Source organism: Gekko japonicus, unplaced genomic scaffold (assembly GCF_001447785.1).
Source record: "Gekko japonicus isolate JY-2015 unplaced genomic scaffold, Gekko_japonicus_V1.1 scaffold506, whole genome shotgun sequence".
Lineage (NCBI taxonomy): Eukaryota > Metazoa > Chordata > Lepidosauria > Squamata > Gekkonidae > Gekko > Gekko japonicus.
The window spans coordinates 673,415-698,473 of NW_015175372.1; the positions used below are offsets into that span (position 1 = coordinate 673,415).

At 42.4% G+C, this 25,059-nt stretch overlaps 1 protein-coding gene across 1 annotated transcript in view; it reads right to left on the reverse strand.

Annotated features, from left to right (window-relative positions):
- The window catches only part of KIF6 (kinesin family member 6), a 295,241-nt gene that overhangs the window by 24,019 nt on the left and 246,163 nt on the right, over window positions 1-25,059 (reverse strand). Inside the window, exon 17 of the mRNA XM_015425506.1 lies at window positions 20,929-20,979. Within this exon, the coding sequence (XP_015280992.1) occupies window positions 20,929-20,979 (51 nt within the window). The remainder of the gene's footprint in view (window positions 1-20,928; window positions 20,980-25,059) is intronic.

Genomic DNA, 25,059 nt, shown 5'->3' on the forward strand with positions numbered 1-25,059 from the left:
GGTTGACCCTTACCTACCATGCCAATGTATGTGAAAAAGTGTTCATGCACACAAAAGTGTACATGCCCTTGAATAAAACTTTGTTGGTCTTAAAGGTGCCACTGGACTCTCAATTTGTTCTAACAAGAATCAAGTTATTCTATTAGTTGTTCACCATCTTAGTCTTAGTACTGACATGCCCACTAAGGGATTCAGTGCAATTTCTCCAGATGAGATTGTTCCTAAAGTCTTGTGTGATTTCAGTCTGCTTTATACTCTTCTCCCCTGCCCCCACCAGACTGCAGATTATAGATTTGGCCCTCATTCACTATTTTTTTGTCAATGACTAGTCTGAAAATGATCATGCCAGGGGTCATTTCGTAGAAAAAGAGCTAGGGGAACTCATTAGCATAACTCATTAGCATATGCCACACCCCCTGACATCAGGGGCCCGGGTGGACCTGCAAGGCCAGCGGGAGTGCGAGGAAGCCCCGCCAAGGCCCTCCCTGCCCCCAGGCAGGCAGGGGTGGGGAGAGGCGGGGAGGAAGCAACTTACCCTCCCTCTTCTCCTGTCTCCTCCTGGCTGAATGAGGGCTGGAAGCGGGGCGGCCGGAAGCAGGAGGAGGGGCTTCGTCATGTGCCCCACCCCCCTGCACCTCGCCTGGGGGAACTGCGTTCCCCCGCGTTCCCCCCGAAATGACCTCTGGATCATGCCCTTTGGCTCAGCTTCAAGTGCACGCTAGTTTAAGCCTTTTTCGCCAGCCCTCATGCAAACTGTAGTCATCTTACAGTTGACCTGGTGGAGGCAGGGAAGCAGGTCTGGACAGCCACTGTTGTAGTTATGGTACCTTCCATGGTATACAAAACAGTAAAAAGTCCAGTAGCACCTTTAAGACTAACGAACTTTATTGTAGCATAAGCTTTCAAGAAACACAACTCTCTTTGTCAGATGCATGGAGGGTATGAAGAAACTGGCCAGAAATACATAGACTAACACAGCTAACTCCTCTAGATCTATTCCATGGTATACCGCATCTTTTAAATGTTACATTTTAAATAAGGGTGTGAAGGTGTATGCTTGTACACATCCACATGTATAGCTGAGTTAATACAGGTTACATTATTAACAGACAGTAATACCATCTCAAAACATATTTGATTAGTGCTTTATGCTTCATCTATATAATTATACTAGGAATAAGGCCTGTTGTAGAAATAAATACAACGAGCTTTAGAAAGAGACTCTGGGAGAGTGCCAAGGCCTTGGGCACTCAGCGTCAATGTGCTGTGGTGACCTCAGCAGGGTATAATGACACAGAGTCTACCATTTTCTCCAGAGGAACTGATCTCTGCTACCTGAAGAGCAGTTGTAATTTTCAGTGATCTCTAGCCCTCACCTGGAGATTGGCAACAATTGTTAATCAGGAAGAAATGGCTGGTTTGGAGGGTGGAGTCTATGGCATTTTACCTGTCTGAAGTCCCACCCCTTCTCAAACCTCACCCTCTCCAGGCTCCACCCCTCAAATCTCCAGGAATTTCCCAATCTGGAGTTGGCAATCCTATCTCCTTCCCAGCCAAGCATCAACTTGCCATTATCTGCCCCTCTAATTTCAGCTTTGCATCTCCTCCCCCCTCCCTCCTGGAGATCAGTTGTAATTCTGAGTGATTCCCACCCCTCTCCTGAGATTGGCAACAGTAGTTCCCCAGAAGGGAATGGCTGGTTGGGGAGCACAGCAAGGAGCAGATTGTGGACCTGGTCATCCTGGAGCAGTTCCTGTCTGTGCTACCAACCGACATGCAGGCCTGGGTGAGAGCCAAAGAGCCGGGCAGCAGCAAGGAGGCAGCTTACCTGGCGGAGGCCTGCCTGCAGGAGCAAGAACCTGCCAAGCCAGCTCAGGTAAAGAGCACAGGATGGAGGAAAGGCAATTGCCAAGTTTGGGGGTTTTCAAGGGATCCGGCGGCCAGATACCGTAGATGGAGAGGTCTATGACTTTTTGTTAGGATTGCTGACTGGTGTGGGGGGGGGGGGAATCGGACAGCCCAACTTGCACCTCTGCCTTTAACAGCATCTTACCGTGCAAGAATCATCAGCTGCCTTTTTAAAGAGGGGATTGCTTGCTAAAGCCTGCACACTGAATTGGTATAGAAGACACAGGGTAGAAGCTGGCAACAAGAGTTGGCAACCTGACTCTGTGGGTGTCAGTGGCATTGCCTTGAGCCTTGGTGTCTGTGTAATGAAAACCCTGTATAATTTGGATTGGAAGTTCTGTAGAAAACCAGTTCAGCTTTAGACTGGAAGTGTTAGTAAGAGCTGCAAAGTACATACTAAGTTGCTGTAGTTATGTTAATGAGGGCTTAAACAGACACCGCATGTTCTTAGCCACTAACAGGTGTTAAACCGGTTAGCATAACTAGGTAGACTGTGTTATTATCACTGTTTGTAGCTGTTGTACAGGATTACTATGAACTTTTTTTTAGTTGTGCAGGAAAACGTGACAGGTGACTCCTCTTGCATTTTCAGCTCACAAATTTTCCTTGTGTGTTACATTTACCTATACGCATACTGATGTTTCATGTCATGCATCTGATGAAGGGGGGTCTAGCTTGCAGCTTGTGCTTCAATAAGTAATCTTTAAGGTGCCTCAAGACTCCTTCTTGTTTTAATATGTTCCTGTACTAACGTGTATTTTTAGCAGAAAATGATCACTTTTCTGGGGACACGACTTTATCTGGCCAGGTTGCTGTTAAAGGCAGAGGAGCAGGGAAAGAAAGTGATTCTAGAGGTGATCTGAAAATGTGAAGGGGTAGGTTCAGTCTGAAAGGAAGGTGCCTGATTCAGAATTTTGCACCGTAGAGTTGTGAATGGAGTTAATTCATTCCCCCTCTTAATCTAATTCCCCCTCTTCTTTCCAGCAGGGCTCCTGGGCTGCCAACAACTTCATGGATGGCAAAAATTCAGAGAACAAAACATTTTCTATCTCATATCTGCAGGTTGCGAAAAGCCTCTGAATTTCTGTTTTCTGTGCAGCTTTTCTGTGCATGATCTGCCCAGGGGTCATTTCGTAGTAAAAGAGCTAGGGGGACTCATTAGCATAACTCATTAGCATATGCCACACCCCCTGACATCACCGAAAGTGTGTCCTCCCCACAGCCGGCGGCGACCTCCAGCAGGCACCAGCAGGGAGCTCCAGGCCCCGCCCTCCCACACCTCACCCGGGGGGATGGCGTCCCCCCGCGTCCCCCCCAAATGACCCCTGCTTATGGGGGAACATTTTAAACAAAGAACCACAGCCATCTTACAAACACAAGTAACTGCCATTGCGTGACACCTACCAACAGCCACTGAGGGAAGAGTTAGTCCCACATAGGAAAAGTGTCTTCGGCAAGAGAGAAAGCCATTTGCCAGTAATTCTGACAGGGTACAGTGGCTGAAGGGGGAGTGGGTGGGGAAGAGGAGCAGATCCAGCACCCGGCCAATGGCACATGAGTACTCTTGAGTGGCGGATGACAGGCCAATGGCTGAGGGGGAGCATAGAATCTTGCCACCCCAAAACAGGATTATAATATAGGAGAGATTGTCCAGCCCACCTGTTAATATCCTTTTCTTTTTTTGGACAGATTGTATTATACAATTTGTGTTTTATTGTATTGATTAGTTTTATTTTATTGTCCTGAGTTGCCTTAAGCAGGTCTAGAAATGCAGCATAAAATATCCTAAATAAACAAGAAATAATCAACCTGTATATTCAATTAAATAAGGAAATTAAGGTCAAACAGGATGCATAATTATCTATAAGGAAGCCTTCATTTTGATATTGCATGTTCATCAAGAGTGCCTTCACTCATATGGAAGTCACCATTTACTAAAATCTGAAGACGTTGCAGGCCTTTATCTACCTGGGAGGTTATATTGGCAAAGATAAGACCAGGAAACTTTTCTGTGGTAGAATAACTGAGCAATTCTTACTCTCTGGAATTCCCTTTCTAAAAAGGCTGGATTAAGCTGCTTTGTGAAGGTCTTTAGGAGAAAGATTTCATTTCATATTCACATTTTGGCTAAAAATTAATAAATTGTTTCACATGCTTTGGAATGTTATGATTCTGTTTTCTATTTTGTATTGTTTTAATTCCATTTTAAATGTTGTATATGGGTTTTTTTGTAATTGTCTTGGGTGGAGCTCTAGCTTGGAAAGGTGAATAAATTAAGCCAGGCTGAAGTATTCAAATTTTACATTCATTGTGGGTTAAAGCAATGCAAGGAAACATGAAACCATGCAATTGTGTAAAGTACACCAATCTTATAGGAGTTTTTCTTATTAATAGTAGTGCAAATGACTCATGGCCTTAATGTCATGCAAAAAAACCTGCAGAATGAAAAATATGTAGTACAATACAATTTGTCTTCGATCTCAATCATTCCTTTAGCCAAGAAAATAAATTATAAATCAAACTACCATTGGGTTAAAGGACTGTACTCTAGATTTAAGGAAAGGAATTCTGGCTGGAACACCAAGGTATTAATGGCCCCTCTTTGCCTGTCAGCACTCCAGTTAAAACCATTAATCTTTAGTTATAGCACCAGGCAGCTATTTAAAAAAAAATGAGATTGAACCAATTAATTTCACTGAAAGTACATTAGGTCAAGTGTTTTAATACAGGCTAAAAGCCAAGGAGAACACTGCCACATACAGGACTTTCATTCCACACGTTAATAATATTATTAGGATTAGCCAGAGCCAGGAAGACATGCAATGCTCTATTTTGGGTACTTCTCAAGCATCACAAAGTAATTCAAAATAAATGCAAATCATATGTGAGTGAACCAAACAGAAAAAAACCTTGTCATTAGGATTATATAAATATTTTTCTATAAAGTAGAAGAAACAGTGTATTGCATCAGTAACTAGAAACATGTTATACTAACGCCAACAGAAGTAAAACATGTTATACTAACCTCATGGTTCAGTCATTAATACATTACTGTTTTGGTTGGACAATATTTTATTTATTTATTTTTTTAAAATTATGTTCAACACAGACTGCCTATTTTACTACCTGATGCTGAGTGACCATTGGATGGTAAACACTATATATGTGCGTGTATGTGTGTAAAGTGATGTCAAGTCACAGTCGACTTATGGCGAACCTGTAGGGTTTTAAAGGCAAAAGACGTTCAGAGGTGGTTTGCCATTGCCTGCCGATGAGTAGCAACCCTGGACTTCCTTGGTGGCCTCCCAGCCAAATACAAACTAAGGGCTGACCCTGCTTAGCTTTCGAGATCTGACAAGATCTAGCCTGGGCTATTCAGGTCAGGGCACACACTATATGCAATCCCCTATTTATTTAAACAATTATACATTCTTACAATATTTCCTTCTTTGCAGAACCACCCAACGTTTGATCAATGGACCAGGGTATCCTGTGGAGCTACTCAGCCAAAGCACTGCAGCTGACATGAGCTGAATTTTCTGATGTTTATTAATTTTTAAAATCTCTATACTGCTTTCAAATAAAAATAATTCTTTGAAGTTTTCAAACATTACAAAAATACAAAAACCAAGAAAAGTATAATAAAACATCACAACAAAATAAGAACCAACGAACATAGATAAAAAGGAAGATTTCTCTTGTTTGGTAAAAGAAAAAAAAACAAGCCTAATGAAGTTGCCCAGATGATGCTGATCCTACAAAGGGAGGGTTGTCCCTCACCCAGCTCCTTGTTTCCCCTCAACCTTCTTCAAGGTTGTCAAAGCCAATCAAGAACTCCCCTTTGGCCAATTTTGGCTTTCCACATACAGACTTGGATGTCCTCAGAAAAATGCCTTTCTCTAAAAAAAATGGAAGCAACATACACTGTCTTGTATCCCCCCTAAATTTGTCTCCTCATATACAATGCAAATAACATATTGGGCTAGATGTGAAATTGCATGCAAGTTTAGAAGTGAGACTACACACACTGGTTGACTCAGATGTACATAGCATATGGCTCAAACAACACTGGACACACATGCTATCAAGATCCCCTCACTGTCACATGAAGGATGTTAACACAAAGACGCTGGCACAGAAATGGGTCTCCAGAAATGGGGAAATTTGGGATCATCCAAAGGACTGTAATTCATTGGCAGCAGTTTCAGAGCTAATAAAATGAACTTTATACAATCTACAATCTACAATCTACAATCACAAAATGCATGAGGTTGGATCCTAATAAGCCCCAAAAGAGTTTTACTTATAAAGTTGATTTTTTTTCCTGCCTGCTGCAGCTCCTTAAACCCATATACTTGGTCCTGGGCATTGGGGGACCCTTGGGAAAAGCAAGTAACATGGTACAGGAGACTGTCAGTCCAGTGGAAATCCTTGGAAACTGTTGATTATCCCCATCACACACATAAGCAACATGCCTTCTGCTCAGACAAGGCCAGTAACTTGGATGTTTTGAAAACCAATAACCCATATTCACAAAAGATAACCAAAAAGTTATTTGCTGGGAAAGCTAAAAACAGTATTTTCTGGTGCTGTCTGCAGCATCGTGGCTTAAGCATACCAGATAGATGTGTTTGTAAAAAATCTTCAGCAACGTAGAGATGCCATCCTGCTCAAAGTAAATTTATATATGCAAAGTAATTTATGTATGCTGAAAGATAGCACATTGTGTGTTTTGTCTCTGCCATTCATTGGAACTAATAGAAGGATTAAAAAGATTACTTAGCTGTAACTGTTCTTCAAGTGGCTTCACACTGGATTCACAGTGTGCATGCACACTGATGAGTTCTGAGCCAGTGCAGAAGCCTATCTCCAAAATTTCTAGCGCTTCAAAAAGATACAAAAATGCTCCCCCATTCAGAGATACACTGCACATGCCCAAAGGGTAGGAGCCACATGTCTCCTTCTCAGTTCCATCCAAAGTGAGGATGATGCTCTGAAAAAACTATCCATATATTAAAGGGAGCGGTGGCGCAGGCAGTAAGAACGCCTGCAAAGTAACATCAATGAACAGCCATTACGGCTTTTCGAACCCCACCGCGGTCGGGGTGAGCTCCCAGCCCACGTCCTAGCTCCCGTCCACCCAGCGGTTCGAAAGCATCATAAATGCAAGTAGATAAAGTGGGTAACTGCCCTAGGTGGCGGGGGGGCACCCCTCCTCCTTGTGAGGTAAAAGGGCTCGGCGGCGGCGGCAACAGTTCCTGGCGACCCGGTGGAGCAACGTCGGAGGCGGAGCCCGGAGAAAGTGGAGCCTTGGAGAGTGTGGTGATGTGCGGTGCAGCGCGGCGGAGCCACCTGTGGACAGTAGCCAGAACTGCAGCCAACACAGAGCCATGTGCCAAGATGAGACCTGCCGGAAGAAGCTGCTCGGGGAAGATCGACTCCAGAAAGGGCACCAGGACACCAATATCTGAAGCTGCGGAAGGAAGCCAGATGACAACTAGCCCGGGGTGCTGGTAGGCAGTCACCACCCTGTGGACAATGTGGCCCTAGTCAGGTTAATTGGTTGGTTAGAACCACTATGTAAACCGCCCAGAGACCCTTTGGGGTCAGGGCGGTATATAAGCTGAAGGTATAAATAAATAAAATAAAAATATGCAGTGGGGAAGGAGGGTGGGTTGTGTGAATGCACAGATGAACAACAGATGAATGCACAGATGAACAATGCACTTGAAGAACAACAGTTATGGCTAAGCAACCTTCTTTTACTTCTTTGTGGTCTCTGTGCATCACACTGATGGGTGAAAACTAGCAAGCTTGCTTACCTAGAGGTGGGTGCAGGTGCTGTTAGGAGAAGGTGGATCTAAGAACGGCTTGCCCAAAAGAAGCATCTCTTCAAGCTCATACTTTGAGTGTATAATGCTTCATGCAGGTTATATGCTGTGTCCATGTAGCTGCTTAAGAGTGTTCAGGGAGTGGGATCCCTTTGACAGGTGGTCATTTTGAGAGGTGCAAGTTCAAGAGGTTGAGGAGTGTACAGAATGGATCCTGTGCAAGCTAGAGATATCAAAGTCGCAAGGGACCTCCCCCGGATGCTCCTTTACGTGTCCTCCAAGTCCCCCTCCCCGTTACTTTGAAGTTGGGTAAACATTTAGATTGAGTGAAGACAGTCTGTCTGGAAATGTATCTGTTCACAAACAGCTGGAAAGTTCGTGCTGGTTGACTTGCCATGAACTTCACTTCGTGAACCATGATCTGGCCAAAATTAATCACAAACTTTCGTTTGTGAGCTAGTTCGTACCCATCTCTACAGCCGTCTGTTTGCAAGACCTGAGCAAGGCTGTTAATGATAGTATGTTTTGGAGGTCATTCATTCATAGGGTTGTCATAAGTCATAAGTGACTTGATGGCACCTAACACAGAGAGAGCAGTAGGTGACCTGAAAGATCTCAGCCTGAGACTCTGAAGAGCTGTTGCCAGTTTGAGCAGACAATACTGACCTTGATAGACCTATGGTGTGATTAGGGCCGATTTCCCACAAGTCGCTGCTCCACACTCACTCTTCCATTTGCCCCGATTGTACGTGTCAATTTCACACTATGTGCTGCACAGCCGCATTTTGCCCCACAGCTTCGCCCAATTTCCCTCGTCGACTCAATCCTCAAAAAACAAGATTGAGTAGATACAGGGGGAACCGGGTGAAGCTGCGGGGCAAAATGCGTCCGCACAGCACATGGTGTGAAATTGACACATACAATCGGGGCAAAGGGAAGAGCGAGCACGGAGCAGCGGCTTGTGGAAAATCGGTCTCAGTGTAAGGCAGCTTGTGTTCATATTTGGAAAAGGATTCTTGCTGTTTTGCGTTACATACATTTATAGAGGTCATGAATCTGCTGCTATAGGACTTCTGGTTTATGGTGGCACGCTAGCAGACTCACCTCCCGGATCTCCCGGGGGTGAAGCTGCGCTCCAGCCAAAGGAGGGGGTGCGCAGGCTCGCTTACCCCCCCCAGGGGCCCGGCGAAGGGACCCTGGCCATGGAACTTATAAGAGGTTACCTCTTCAAGGGCGAAATGCCGGAGAATTGAGGCGCCTCTTCGTTCCGATGGTTCTCCGTGCTGTGAGACCGAATGGACTTAGTGACGCTGACTGGGGCAAGTGTAGGAGATCGAGCGGCAGAAATGAAAGCCGAAAGTGAGGTCGAACGACCAATTATGAATGTGAGTCAGTTTTGAAGCGTTTTAAAGGGGAAAAGATAACTCCCCACCCCACCGAACAGGAAAAAGGCGAGCGGGGGAGGGATGCCTCCCATGCACATGAACTTTTGAACGATTGAGGGGGGGAGCAGAAGAAAACGCGAAGGAAACCGCCTAGAAGTACTTACCAAAGCGAATCTAAGCGGTCAAGCGCACATTCAGAGACTTTTTTAAAAACTGCGAAAGTAAACAAACAATAAAGATGGCAGGGAAGAAGGACAGAGAAAAACTTTGAAAGTGAAAGGGTCTGAGAACCTGAAACCGGAAGCTACCAGCGAGGTGGCAAAGTCTATAGCGGAATATATGCACCCTCTGCTGGAACAGCTGAATAACTTCAAGGAACAGATGTCTATAGTGACTCAAAGTATTACTGCACAACAAACCCAGATAAACAATCTCTTACAAATAATGAAGCAAGATTCTGAGAAGGTAAAGGAAGTGGCTGCAACTACCCAGAAGGTGAAGAAAAAAGTGCAAAAACTAGAAAGGGAACAAATCTCCATGGAAGATCAACTGTTGCAAGTGCAAATGGAAAAGGCCAACATGATTCTTCGCTTCCAGGGCATGCCAGAGAACAGGGGGAGAATCTTAAAGAAGTGATGAGTGAATTATTAGCCCCAGTGACAGAAATGAAGGCGGAATCGTTGCTGAGCGAGATGGATGTGGTTTACAGATCATATTCAGGCTATATAAAGAAAAATAATCTGCCTGGGGAAATTGTCGTAAGATTCTCGAAGAGGCATGTGAGGGATGCAATCCTGAGAGCGGTCACTGGAATACCCCTGAAAGTGGGGGGAAATACCATCAGAACGCTAAAGGATATTCCATTTGAAGTGAGACAATGGAGAAAGAAGTACAAAGAACTTGTGCTTTTTCTTCAGACAAACTCAATTGGATATAAATGGCTATTTCCAGAAGTCGTCACTTTCAAGATTAAGGATAAAAAAGAAAAGATTGACTCTGTTCTGAAAGCTCAAGAATTCCTAAGGGTTCAGCTGGGAAGACCAGAGGACGGGGAAAAAGAAGAGGACAGCAAGTTGAGTTCTCTTCCGGAGAGAACTCTCTGACAGAGCAAGGGGCAGCTGCTCCAAAAAGTCCTTATAAGCTGCGGAAGAGATGAGGAAAGGAGAAGTGAAGGCTGAAGGACTCTGAATTGTGCCTTTGAGAACTCTGAAATGGGATGATTGGGGGTACTGTTCCTAGACAGTTAAATTTAAGAGTTAAAGAAATAGAAAATAATACGAATGTTTGACTCAGTTTATAATAATCTAAATGAAATGAAGATTTGTTGTAACTAAGCTAGTAGGATCTCCTCTCTTGGGTTTTTAGTTAGTAGTGGGTTCTTTTGCTTTATCCTATATATGTAGTCCCCCCTTCCCTTTTTTCTGTAGTAGTTTTGTAGTTGGATTAAAAATAACAAAAAATCCCCTCCGGGGGCTCAAAAAAAAATGAATCTGCTGCTATAGATCCTAAATGAATAGGTTCAAGAGCCAAATACACCCCAATCTGAACAATGGAGTATTAACAATTAATGTTGAATCAGATTGTATATGTGCTGCATATATCAAAAGTGCATGTAATATATTAAATAAAGTATATTCGATCCATATGTAAGAAGCAAACAAGATAATGGTTCAGTAGGACATAAGAAACTAACAGACTATTCTGGTGCAAGTGCTTGGAGGTTCACTTTGTCTAGTGCCCCTGGAATTCTAACAGCCTCGATGAAAGGTTCAGATTTTGAATTAAGTATTGCACTCCTTGTGACATTATTAGAACTGTGCTCCATGCCTTACAGATGGTTTCCAGATATAAGAAGAATGAAAAAAGTAAAACAAATTTAGTAACCATGTTAGCTGCAATAGGAGCTCTGCTGGAAGAGATCTGAATAAAGTACAGAGATGACAATTTTATAGCGCCTTTCCAAAAGGCCTTAAAAATCTAAGAATCTAGCCAAAGTGGAGATTTGGAAACTTGTTTTTTCCTAGACACAAAATCATGCTGTGTTAACAAGACAACACAAAACTAGAAACATGCTTGGCTACAGAACTTATGATTATCCTTTCTTCAGACTAATGCCAAACATGTACTTTTATCCTAAAAAAATCCCATTTACTTATGGAAGCATTGTTTGACAGTCATTTTTCCAGATCTTTAATGTAATACTTTCTGAAGCTTTGTTAATTTCAGTTGAAGGTAAAGTAGAGTCAATGGCTCCTTTATGGATTACAGTAGTTGTACCTATTTCTGTGACACTTTTAAACTTGTTTAATTATTTCAAAGAGCTTAGCTGACAGCCATATGTAAACAAACATAGCCCAGTGCAACTCAGTACACATAAAAGATTTAGAGTTCTTACAAAGTTTGACATAGTGTATTGATCGTATACCCACATCCTAGAGATTGGGCTACTGCCTGAGGACTATTCACAAAACTCACAGGAGATGAGAGCTCAGACGCTCAGAGGTTGGGATGCAACAGATGAGAGCTAGGTAAGAAGCACCCACCACATGCAATAGAAGGACTAAATGCTTATGCCTTGGAAGACACCTTCTGCGGTATTTTCTACCCCAAGAAAAGTAGTCAGGCACACAATGACACCTAAGCTTACAGTAAGTGCAACAGAGATAAATATTCATTAAGTCTTATTTCAGGATAGAGATGGTCTGTGCCGAGATAAAATGCAGAGACTAGTGAGAGAAGATGTGGAATTGGTCTCTGAGGAGTAAACATGTGAGGTGCCTCAGGGCTCTGTCTTCTCCCCTATGTTGCGTAGGGGTGGGTGTTATCAGTATGCAAATATATATCTAACTAAAGCCCCAGATATGGTCATCTCAGTTCTGGAGTACTGCCTGGAGGCTGTGATCATGGCCAAGAAGGGGAAAAAAGCAGAAGCTGAATCCAGACAAGAGAAAGCTGTTGCTGGTTGGAAATGCCAAAGTACTGAGACATAGAAATTTACTGTCATTGGAAGTTGTAGGTATGGCTTTGGTGGATTAATAGTCTGGGAGTATTCCTGGACCAGACTTGCAGGTGAAGAAGCAGGTTGCTGTTTTTGCTTGGAATACATTAGTTGCATTTAGTTCAGATATTGTGCCTCCTCCTGAATATGGCTGATATCACTACAATTGATCCATGATACTGTAATCTCAGTGCAAGACTACTGTAATGTGCTATACATGGAGTTACCTTCGAAATCAGCTCAGAAAATTCAGTTAATACAGAATGCAGCTGCCCAGCTACTAATTGGAGCTAGCAAAACTCTCTATATTCTGTTTTGGTCATGGACTCTCCTGAACATTCCACACGCTCCCAAATCAGTTGAATCCCTGATCTGTCACTCAGAAGCTGTCGCTATCCAGTGGCTGTGTTGCTTGAGTCTTGCCTCCAATATTCTAAAAAGTTTGCTGTTCCTCTCCCCCCAATAGCCAGTCAGAACACAAAGGTCATTTGCATATGCAGCCTGATTGGCCTTTGCCTCTAACATTCTAAACAGTTTGCTGTTGCTGTTGGGAGTCATAGAATGTGTCCTGAGGTAAAATACATATCCCAATTTTCCCTTAAGCGGTCTCCGGAGTTGCCAAAATACATATCCCAATCTTTCCTTAAACAGTCACTGGAGTTGCCAATCTCCCTGTGGGGCCTGGAGATCTCCCAGAAATCACCGTGTTCCCCAGCCACAGCATATCATTTCCCCTACAGAAAATTTCCCAGCTATTAAAATGGCTGCTTTGGGCAGTGGACTCTATGGCATTATAGCCTGCTGAAGTCCCTCCACACCCTAAATCCTGTCCTCCTTGGCAGCTTGGAGCAGCTCCTGGATTCAACCACAACTGCAACTGGGCCCAAAGTGATTGACGGACTTTACCACTGCTGCCTCTCCAGGACAAAGGTGTGACTTATTTTACAGGAAGAAATGTCCAGTTAATTCAGATGATGAGTTCTAATAGATTCCAAATGAGTCTAATATGAGAATTTCAAGAAGCAATTCATACGTGGTCAAAGCAAAGTCCAAAAACATATCTGGATTATTTTATCAATGAACTTCATCTCAGTTAAACTGAGAACATGAATATTACTTTGCCAGAGAAAATTAGAGTCTATTATCTGGCATTCCCTTTCCAGAAGCAGTCAGCAAGATTAACACTAGCCCCCATTTTCAGCATCCGTTTCTCAAAGATGTGTTGCTTCTGAACATGGAGGTTGCATTTAACTATCACGGCATCCTTTTTAAAAAGTCATCTAAACTTTTGGTCTTGACCGCATATTGTAACTCTGCAATATTTCCTGAATGTCTGATCAATCTTACTTGATGTAGTGGTAAGACTGTCAGACTACTACCTGGGAAATCCAGGTTCAAATCTCTACTAATGCCACGGAAGCTCATTGTGTGACCTTGGGCCAGCTACATTCTCTCAGCTTAACCTACCTCACAAGGTGGTTGTGAAGATAAAATGGAGGAGAGGAGAACGATGTAAGCCACTTTGGGGAGAAAGATGGGGTATAAATGAATTTAATAAAAATAGATGACCCCTAGCTCAAGCATTATGACAAAGGAAGAAAAATCTTTCTTACCTACTCTGTAAAGCAAATCCTAATCATAACCATCAATATATCTAATTCTCAAAGTGGCTCCTTGGCAAAGGAGTAAGCTTTAATTCCCCCACCTCCAAATCACCCTCCCTAGCAGTGTAATAGACCCAATCCAGTGTGTTCCCTGTTAAATGTGTGGAGTCAGCAATCACTTGGGAGAGGTCCATGATAGTCATGATGGCCAAGAAATCCTGCACCACTCCTGATGGCTGATTAATTTCTTGTTGAAAATTTTTTTTTTAGTTCCTTCTTTCAAGACACGGGGGGGGGGGGGGGGACCATCCTTGCAGGGTACCTACATCCAGATTCAATACTAGCTTACCAAAATCAATGACTGAAACAGAGAGTGAACAAAAAACAATGAACCCATCTCTCTCTTTGTTTACATATGTGGAAGCAGAATTTAGGAACTTTTTCTGGATCAGCGCTATTCCAGATCAGACCCAAGAACCTAGACTCTGTCTGTACTTCATAAGATTCCTGTTTTTGGTTTTTAAAAAAGTTCTGGCTTTAATTTACAGCTGCATAAAAAAACCATACCATAGTTATTACATTTTATCACAACCCCCCCAATTGCTACAGCAGCAACATTCTCAGCACTTGGCTAATCACCAAGTGAAAAAGACACTTAGAGAATAGTATGCTAGTAAGGTGATACTTAGCTTCACAGATACATAACTTCAAGGCCCAGGCAATAAAAGCCCTGTAGACCAATTGCAGACCCTCCTAGTTTATTTGTCCCCACCACTAGACCTTAGGGTCATTATTTGTGGCTCTTTCTCATACCACTGGGAACCTGCTCAAACTTATCAAAAAATGGGTTGTGGATGTGAGAATGTCAGCACCAATCTGCCTGAATTGTTTCTTCTCTCTCTGGATTCAGAAGTATGTGATGAAATTGGTGCCCGTTTTTCTATCAATCTAGAGACAGTAAAATTAATTCAGGCAGACTCGATCAGGCTTTATTCCATCAATCCATCCATTCTATAACAACTAGCCAGACTCTCTGAAAAGTCCACTCAGTATGTGAACAGTTTTGTATGCTGTTGCCAATAACTCAGTAAGGGAAGGTAGAGATAAGAGGATAGGGCAGTAGAATACAGAAACCGAGCATTAGAAGATTGAAAGAAGAACAAACAGGGACTGACAGATGAAGTTGCAGAGAGATTTGTGCGATTAAAGAGAAAAAATGAGACAACAGTGCAGAGAGACCTGAGACTGACGCCTGGCTTTCACATATGGCAGATGAGGTGATATTAATCTGGAGGGTAGTACCATGTCATACTGCAGACAGAAGCTCACATTACTGAGTGTTCCTTCATACAAAAAAAGCCCTTGTACATGGCAAACCAGATACCAGAGAGAAAGGTTCTAACCCGGTTTTCTCCTAACATGCTCTTTTCTGTGTTTGTGTGTGGATTTACAGGGGGAGCATTAAATCACTACAATGCCAAACTGTCATGAAATGGTAAAATTTAGGGACAGATTGCTAACTCATTTGCTCTCCAAAATAACTATGCTTAGAAGGAGCTGGTACAGATAAAAGAGACATGAATATGCAAGGAAATGCAGAGAAAGAAAAAAGGCTGCCGAAGAGAAACCTGTGGTGGTGCAGAGGGAAAGAAAAAAGGGGGATGTCATGAAATGCTGTGAGAACCATAAGTGAAAAAACAGAAGGAAAGGGTTAGATGAAAACTGGGATTGCAAAGAGGTCTGTGGGGTGGTGAAACAGAACAGAGGGGTAAACAGATGTAAGTTCAGAATAGTGATTTGGGGAGCACAGAGAAAAAGGGTGGTAACCGATAAATTAGACTTCAGAGACTTGTGGATGAGGATTTTTTAAAAAATGACTGAAGTAACTTGGAGATGAGACTGGACTAGTGTTGGGAAAAGGGTGGTTGTTGGTGGTGGGGAAGATCACATTATGGGACTCAGAGAGATCAAACTGCTATGGAGAAGAAAGATGGAAAAAAGAGTGCACCGTGGAATGCGGGGAGAAAAAGCAAAGGTTAATAAAGAGTTGATTTTAAAAATGCAGTTAAAATTGCAACCGTAAACATAGCTTCCCACTGTTATCATAGTGATGCAGTCTCTTTGACAGCCCTGCTTATCCACTGTATCACTAAGAAAGGTATCATATATGGCAACGTGTGTGCAGCCCATAGTTTCCACTCCTTGAGAATGCAGCAATAGTCAGGACACTCTTCAGAAGTTAGAGTACCTACTATATTTCTAAAATATTATATTCCTAAAATACTGTAAAGCTCAGCAACTACTTGTGTTAATACAATGTTTTTACTGGACATAGACAGTTACTGATTAAAACAATTGCAGTATTACGCTGGTATACAAGATTATGCATGGGATAGAGCAGGTAGAGAAAGAAGTACTTTTCTCCCTTTCTCACAATACAAGAACTCGTCGGCACTCACCAAAATTGCTGAGCAATCAGGTTAGAATGGATAAAAGGAAGTACTTCTTCACCCAAAGAGTGATTAACACATGGAATTCACTGCCACAGGAGGTGGTGGCGGCTACAAGCATGGACAGCTTCAAGAGGGAACTGGATAAATGTATGGAGCAGAGGTCCATCAGTGGCTATTAGCCACAAGGTATAGATAGGAACTCTCGGACTGGGGCAAGTGATGCACTGTATTCTTGGTGCTTGGGGGGGGGGGGTCAACAGTGGGAGGGCTTGTAGTGTCCTGGCCCCACTGGTGTACCTCCTGATGGCACCTGATATTTTTGCCGCTGTGTGACAGAGTGTTGGACTGAATGGGCCATTGGCCTGATCCAAAATTGGCTTCTCTTATGTTCTTACTCCAAATCCTATTCAAGTCTACTCAATGGTGCTTACTCCTTAGGACTGCACTGTGAACATCTGTAAAGAGGTAACAGAATTTGTTATCCTTTCATGTAATATGCTGCAAAAAATATCAGCTTTCTCAGATTTATTCATGCTATCAAAACTGATATGATAATATGCTTGCTTCGGGGGGGGGGGGAATCACCCACACAGTTATTTGCAACTAACTGAAACTGGTATTTAAGATATTTGTCTACTTTTGCCAGGACATATTAACATATGTTATTGTTTCTCTGCCTCATGAAAAAATGTTTCCAATCTCAGGCTTGATACAAAAGCAATAATTTTAATGAATAAAATTCACTTTCTATGCCCATTTATTTTTGCTTATATTGCTGTTTTGCAGATTCCTGGCCAATAAACTCATTTTCTGTAACACTGAAGAAATGTGAACCCCAAAAGATTTAAATCAGCCAAGAGAAATTCAAATCCCTCACCCCAAGGCAAATATTTCTGGAATGTTTTTGAGATTCAGCCAAAGTTGGTACCAAAACCTTGTTCTATGATTAGTGGAAAATATACTCTCTAAACAAACATCATCTGATCAACCTCCTTTTAGCTCTAAAATTCCAAAAATAAACCCTCAAGTCTAAGCAATGCCAATTGTTCTGCTCTGAGCGCATGGAAATATTGGGGGGGAATTAATTTCTCCCTAACTATAGATGAAAGAAAAGACTGAGATGCCACTAGAGGTCACTCTAGAAAGCGAGTCAAAAACATGTCTGTTAGTATGATAGTTGTGAATTCTCAGCTCAACCATAGGCAGCAATGGGTGGCTATTGCTTTCAAATCTGAAACACAACTATTCAAAATATCACATTGTTCTATAACACTGCAACATGGTTAAAGATCTGAACTACAGAGAGAAATTCAGTTCCTGTTAAATTTTCAGTCATGGTATGGTAATCACTGGTTTCATCTGTTGACTTGCAACCTGTTTCAGGGTATAATACTCACCTTTTGTTGCATATTGTTCATCAGATCTCTGCACTCCCCCAACAAAAAACTGAACAGACTGCATTAGCACTACGGAAAGACAGCAACCCTCAAATAGCATCAGCTCTGTTCATCATTCTATGTCCAGGGTAAAAATATAGACTTGGATCCCACCTGAAATTTCAAGAGGCACAATTGGGGGGACGGGGGGACTTACTGCCTGTTATTTTAAGTATGATCCTGCTATGTAATTTCTTCATCATTTAACATGTCGTGTTAATGTTTATGCTTTGTTTCAGCTCCTCCAGTTTTCTGCAGTTCAAACTTTATTGCCTTGTTTATTGGATGTCCCATCCTGTTGACTATATTAGACTCACAATGTGTAATCTGCCTTGAGTCTCAGTGAGAAAACCAGACTATAAATGATGTAAACAAACAAATAAATACAATAAGTAATGTTTATACCACATACTGCTGGAATTGAAATGCTCTATTACCCTTTTGCCTCTCAGTAATCACTATGGAGGTACAAGGAAGTGCAGCTACTATTCTGAGATCTACCCTCCCCATTCTCTCTCCAGCCCTGGCACAGGTAAATAATAACCTGCACTCTACACCTAGCTCCTCAGCAGTAAGTGGTCATTAAAAAAGCCGCGTTCAGACTTGCTACAGCCATTTCCAACACTGTGCATATCAGCAGTGCTTGGAAACGCAGCAACATAAATTTTCTGAGGCATTATGAAAACACCTGGTATCATTGTGACAGCAGGATTTTCAGTAGCGGGACTGGAAATCCCAGTCACAGAGGTGAATGGAAAGCAGTGAACTACAAGTTGCAGCATGGAGCCATCTGTACTCCACAGCTGCTAAAGGAAGCCATTTAGGCATATACGTGAGTATAATCTGCAGATTGCACATATACTGTAATGTGGGATGTTGAGTCAGGATTAGGGATCGCCTAATGAAGTTGACTGGCAGTAGATTCAGAAACACTTCACAGAGAATTAACTTATGGAACTAACTGCCATAATATGGTGGCAATAAAGAAGTAAATTCTCCTAATGTCAGTGGGACTTATTTCCGTTTTCTCACTCTTTGCATACCCCTTTTCTATTTTTTCTTCCTTTGCTTCTTAATTTCTTGTTGCTTTAATTATGTGAAGGGGGTGAGGTAGAGTTGTCACAGAAAGTAGGCATCTTACCTGTTCTGCCTCCTGGTGATCAGCACTTAACAGCATGGACTAGAGGTAGTGGAATTATAATTCCCTATATTCCCCAAAAACCCTAACCAGGGATGGCCCAGGATAGCTTGATCTCGTCAGATCTCAGAACCTAAGCAGGGCTGGCCCTGGTCAGTGTTTGGATGGGAGACCACCAAGGAATACCAGGGTTGTCACACAGAAGCAGCCAATGGCAAACACCCCTGAATGTCTCTTGCCCTGAAAAACCCTAAGTGGTCACCATCAGTGTTCCCTCTAAGCTGAGTTAGTGTGAGCTAGCTCACAGTTTTTTAGCCTCCGGCTCACACATTTTTGTCTTTGGTCAAGAAGGATGGCTCCAGAGCAAACTAATCTATGCAGCAGCCGAATCGCTCGCTCACAACTTTAATGCCAGTGGCTCACAAAGTAGAATCTTTGCTCATAAGACTCCACAGCTTAGAGGGAACATTGGTCACCGTCAGCTGCAACTTGATGGGGGAAAAATAACCCCCAAAGTATCCAATATCTTAAAGGCAATCTAAGGATAGGGTTGCCAGATCCCCTTGTTGCTCCAGCAAGGGGATTTGGGGGTTGTTCTGGTGGTGGGCAGGGACATCGCGCAATGTCCCCAACACGATGAAGTCACCACATTGGGGATGTCCAGCTTATGCTGGGCTCTGGGTGATGTACAAACAAAGGCAAATTGCCATAAAACAGAATACAAATATATACAGAATATAAAATCCCAGATGGCAATTTATGGTGTCCTGCACCCATTCTGGACTACCTGGCTATTTGGTAGGAGGGGAGGAGACTTAAACAAAATAGAGATTGATCAATAGATAGATAGATAGATAGATAGATAGATAGATAGATAGGGAGGAGAGGGAAAAGGGGAAAGGTGCCAGCCAGTGTAACCAACCATTGCTGTCCTCAACCAAAGGCCTGGTGGAATTGCATGAGGTCCTGCAGGGCCCTGATGTCATTTGGCAGAGATCCTGGAACCACAGAGTTTACCCAAATACCAGAGAGTCCCTGCATGACATCCCCGACCTGATGATGTCACTTCCAGATGACACCATTGTGCTGGGTACATCACACAGCAATGCCTCTGTTTAGGGGCGGGGTTTCCCCCACCGGCTAGCTGGTCCACAGCAGGGAGAAGCCCCTAAAAGTGGGGGACCCCCCACCTGGACCTGGGGGCTGGCAAGCCTAGTCTGGGGTAGTTATATTACATTGCTAGGCTCCACAACTCTGGACCAAGGCCCAGATATAAGACCTCCTCCTATGTAGGCATCCTCTTCTCTTTGTAGTATTCTAAGTGAATATTTGGATCACTTGGGCAGTTAACTAGCTCTGCTAAAATGTCATATTAGTTCTCCACATCTGTTTGCCATCTTTGCACAAGGCCCAGGAAGTAACTGTGAGTGAAGGCCTAATTCCAACCCAATACTAGGAGTATTGTGCCAGAGAAATGACACTAGTCATGCTCACAAATTAGGTAGAATAATTATTTACAGCAGTGGTATAGAAACCTTCCTGTACAAACTGTGATACAATCTGCAGTTTGGTCCTGCACCTTGCTCCTGAGAATGGGGCCATGGTATCACAATATACCTTGTCCACTGCGGTGCACTTTTGGTAATTTGTCCCAGCACTACTGGCAATGGCTAACATGAATCTAATCAGTAATTCTCTGTCCATGCAAGAAAAGGCAATTGTGTGAGTCAGTTCCAAGAAATGAATAAAGTATGAAAGTCCTTAAATGAGAACTCCGCATCCGAAGTCGGTCCATCAGGGAAAACAGATCATTAGTCAACATCTAAGAGAAGTATCTCTATAAAGAGAAGAGTTTTAAATAAAAGAGGCAGCTGGAAAATGTTATCACCAAGATTTCACATTGAAATGATATGTTTCATTATGTATTTGGATTTCTGCACAGCCCTGATTAGGCTTGCTACCAAGCAGTTTTCCTTCATAAATGTCTTGATCACTTTATGGTTATCAAGGCAGCTCCAATAAATACTCTGCTGTGCAACTCTTGAACAACATGAAGACCATGTATTCAGTACTGTGAGAAACAGGGAAGGGGAACATGGCTGGCTGTGCAAAATAAGCCACTACTTACTTATGTGGAAGAAAAAAATTGTCTAGAAAGGCCTGCAAAACACTTACCTTGAGCTGCTTTCTGCATGTGCCTCTGGGTTATCTCTCCTTTCAAATGGTCTGTAAGAAAAACAAAATGTAGCAGGTTAAAGAACTCTTAGTCTTTCAGGCAGGAGTAAAGTTACTAATAATCTGCCGTGTCTTAACTTCTTGGCATAGTCAGTTAGCCTAAGGACTGTGTTCCCTCTCAATAGACGAAGGACCCCCTGCACCCTTTCTTTCCCTTGCAGATAATTCTATTATGCATTATCTGTATCTTACATAAACCTACACATTTCTTTGCTTAGCACCCCACTCTGGAAATTAAGTCCTAAGATAGCATCACAATCACTGTCATGCAAATGTACTCTCCTGCAGTTAAACACATTCGTATCCTAAAACTCTGCAAGCCAAACAGAGTGGAAGACTGTCTTCCAAGTATTCATGCATAATACCGGTAAGGGGAAACGGCTATTAGTCTTGCTACTTGCATGTTAAACTAGTTTCCCTATGTTATCTGAATTTGTTAGGGGCAGTTAAAAATATCTGATCTGATAAAGGTACTAACATTTTCAGTGCTTAATATAGGGAATATTTTATATGTCCTGTCACTGAAAACAGCATGAGAAGTTGGTGCAACTTGCATCTAGTTCATATGTTATCACCAGTTGTCCCACTCTGATCAACGTGCCACTTCCTAGAGTCTTCACATGAAAGCTAAGAGTGTTTCATACACAGCTGATAGCTGGGCTGGCCTCACAAGGAAATGCTGTTTGTTTGAATTACTGCTTCCCCATCTGTGACAAAAATGCAGCCACATTGATTTTCATGATGAGACAGCACTTTCCTGGGCAGCCACCATAGCCAAAGTTGGGGCAGCTAAATATACACCACCCATGTGGCAGCACCAGTTCATAAAAATGCTGCTTCTACACAACCCTGATCTGATGGCAGAATCACCTACTCCTGAGTCCACTGTTCAGGGCTAAAGAATATGGATTTCAGTATTTTTCCTCCCAACACCCATCAGTTGTCACACCTTTTCCATCTGTGGCATTGATTTAACATGCTAAGGATGCAATCAGACATCACTTGTGTTGAGGAAAAATGTGCACAAACTCAGCTTATTGCTTGCCTCATGTACATGCCTTATTCCTCCCCTTCCCTTCTTATACTGAGAACTGCAGTTAAACACTAACTTTGGTTACTTGCCACTATGTATGAATGCAGGTGCATGGATTATCTAGGGAAGGAGGGGTTAATTCCATTTAATGCAGTCCTTGCATTTGAGCATCATGGATAATTGGGGTTAGTGTTTAATTATAATTCTCACCATGAGAAGACATGGGGTAGGAAGAAGCAAGATATACAAGCCCAGAAACAAGTAGGGTTTGAGCACATTTTTCTCAATCCCTGTTACTGTGATGTGTCTGAATGCAGGCTTCTTATTCCAGGCATCAGTTGAATAAGATCACTGATAATTTGTCGCTTAGAATGAACTTTATGGAGAATAAAACAAAATCCCAAGCTTCAGCCAGTATGCATGTCTTGAAAACATTAAAATATCTTAGGTCTTTCAAAGAACTCAAAACAATTTTTGGGTGCTTTCATACTGGAACTTCACACTGGATTCTTGCTGGATGAGAAATATTCCTACCATTATAGAGGTCACAAATGTTCTTTGGTAATTCCATTTTAAATCATTTTTGTTAGTGCTGGAAGACCCACATTAGTTTCAAGCTTCCTGGGGGAAACTCATGATAAATTGAGAGTGCAAGGGTTCCAGGATAGATTTTAACTAGAGCTGCCCTCCTGAAAAGAAATACTTGGCTAGAACATATTTTTATCCTATGTGTTACATGAGAATGAACATATTTCATAAGAATGTACACATGGGAATACTTTCTCAAGAATCTATACAAGAAGAAAAAGGAGAGAGGATGAAAAGAGGCAAAAGTTAGAGGAGTGGGGTAAGGACATTTAGCACATGGGAAGATGTGATAGCCATAATGTTTTCTCAACATGGTACAAGAACAGAAATTGATGACTGAAGCAGCTACTGTTTTGATGGTGAAAAGGTAGCTCTAATACATGAAGGGCTAAGTACAAGAAGTATATTCTTAGAGAAACTTTTTATGAAGGTATACTTTTAAAAGTCATAGATCTGAAAAATTTAGAACGGAAAAATCGAACAGACAGCTATTTGGAGCAGGACACCATGTGTTCTGAGCTAAAATTTATGCATATATGTGTGTTATTAATTCCAGAAAATTAAACCAAAAGTATGTCTTGTGTCCATATGGAGTGTCTTAAGTTAGAAGAAAATATAAAATAACAAACAAAAAGAATGGCTGAATCCTGAAAATTAGTGAACCAGAACAATTTTTTAAAAAGATTTAAAAGTATAATTCTTGAGTATGAAAGCTGTATTTAGTTCAAATATTTATAAACCCTCCTTTATCCTAACAGCTCAGGACCCAAGGTAAATGACAAAAGTAAATAGAAACTATATTAACTATTTATGAAACATAAAAAACTGAACACTAGGAACATTATAAATTTAAAATTGCATTTTAAAAACAGTATAAAATCACTCCATTCACAATTAGTAAAACATTCCCTTTCTTGTCCAGAGTCAGATTGATCCTAAACTCCCCAGAATACATCCCTTTTACAGCCTTGCTGGAAAGGAGGGTAGGAGCCCCCCTATACATCTTTTGGGAGGCTATTCCCCAAGCATGGGACAGCCACTGACAAAATCCCAAGCCAGGGCCATTGCAGAATTTCAATATAGATGGTTGGTAGGTAGGTAGGTAGGTAGGTAGGTAGGTAGGAGAGAGAGAGAGAGAGAGAGAGAGAGAGAGAGAGAGAGAGAGAGACAGAGAGAGACAGAGAGAGAGAGAGAGCCAAACATTTACATCAGGCAGGGAGGCAAAATAGGGCACAACTCCGCCAAGGCTCCTTTGCAAAAAGGAAAGGAAACAGGGCAATTTTGTCTGATTGTCCTGCAAATGGCTGCATGGCATTTCTTGAGGAGGAACCTGAACCTCAGCAAAGGAATTTGGGGGGGGGGACAGGGGGCTGCTGGGGAGAGGAGAAGATTCATCTCTGCAATTTCCTTGTACTTGTCAAGTAGGGGTGTGCATTTAATATATACAGACCTGAATAATACTCCCAAATAGTGACTCCCAAATAAAAACCAAAATTATTCAACTTTTATTAAGGCACAGCTTGGTGAGTGAACTCAGGCTCCTGGTTGCACAGAAAGACTTCTGTAAATGCTGTTCATGCTTCCAGCCCTCATTTGTTGAGAGTCAACATACTTAATGTATGGAGTCTGGAAACATGAATATTCTCCAGGAGGATTTCCACAAATTAGGTGAGTGGGCAACAATGGGCGCTTCTACACACACTAAATAACGCACTTTCAATCCACTTTGCAGCTGGATTTTACTATGGTCCTTTCCGCATTTGCCTGCCACTCCGGATTTTGGGCCTTTCGGCACTCTCCTTTTAATCCATGTTCACTGCGGTGTCCTCCAAGCAATTCTGCACTAAAATTGAATTCAACCTTTTTAATCCCGTTTTTCCCCCCATTCTGCATTACATTCCCTCCCTTCAGTGGTCAGCCCAGTTTCAGCCTGCTGTTGCCCCAGGTTATTTGGATGATATTTTGCTGTGGACTTAAATTGCCTCGACTTGAACACTGAGAAAATCTGGAGTGGCAGGCAAAGGCAGAAAGGGCCTGTGTGGAATGGCAAAATCCACTTGCAAATGGTGGCTGAAGTGGATTGGAACTGCATTATTTAGCATGTGTGAAAGTGCCCAAAGTGGTAGATGAAGTTTGTAAGTGTAAGCTGATGCACACTGGGGGGGGGGGGATCCCAGCTTCAAGTATATGCCAATGGAATCTAATCTTGCTGAAAGCGAGGGGGAAAAGATCTTGGGGTCACAGTAGATACCTCAATGGATGCGAATCCAGTGTGCTGCAGCAGTGAAAAAGGCAATCTATGGTTGCCTTCAGATGGGCTGTTACAGTGCCGCCTCTAATTGAACTGGTTTAAAGTGTTGTGGGGCATATCAGCCACACAGCACACCCTGCTGCTGGTTACGCACGGAGACATCCTGTGGTCAAGTATCCACATTATTGCAGCACCTCAG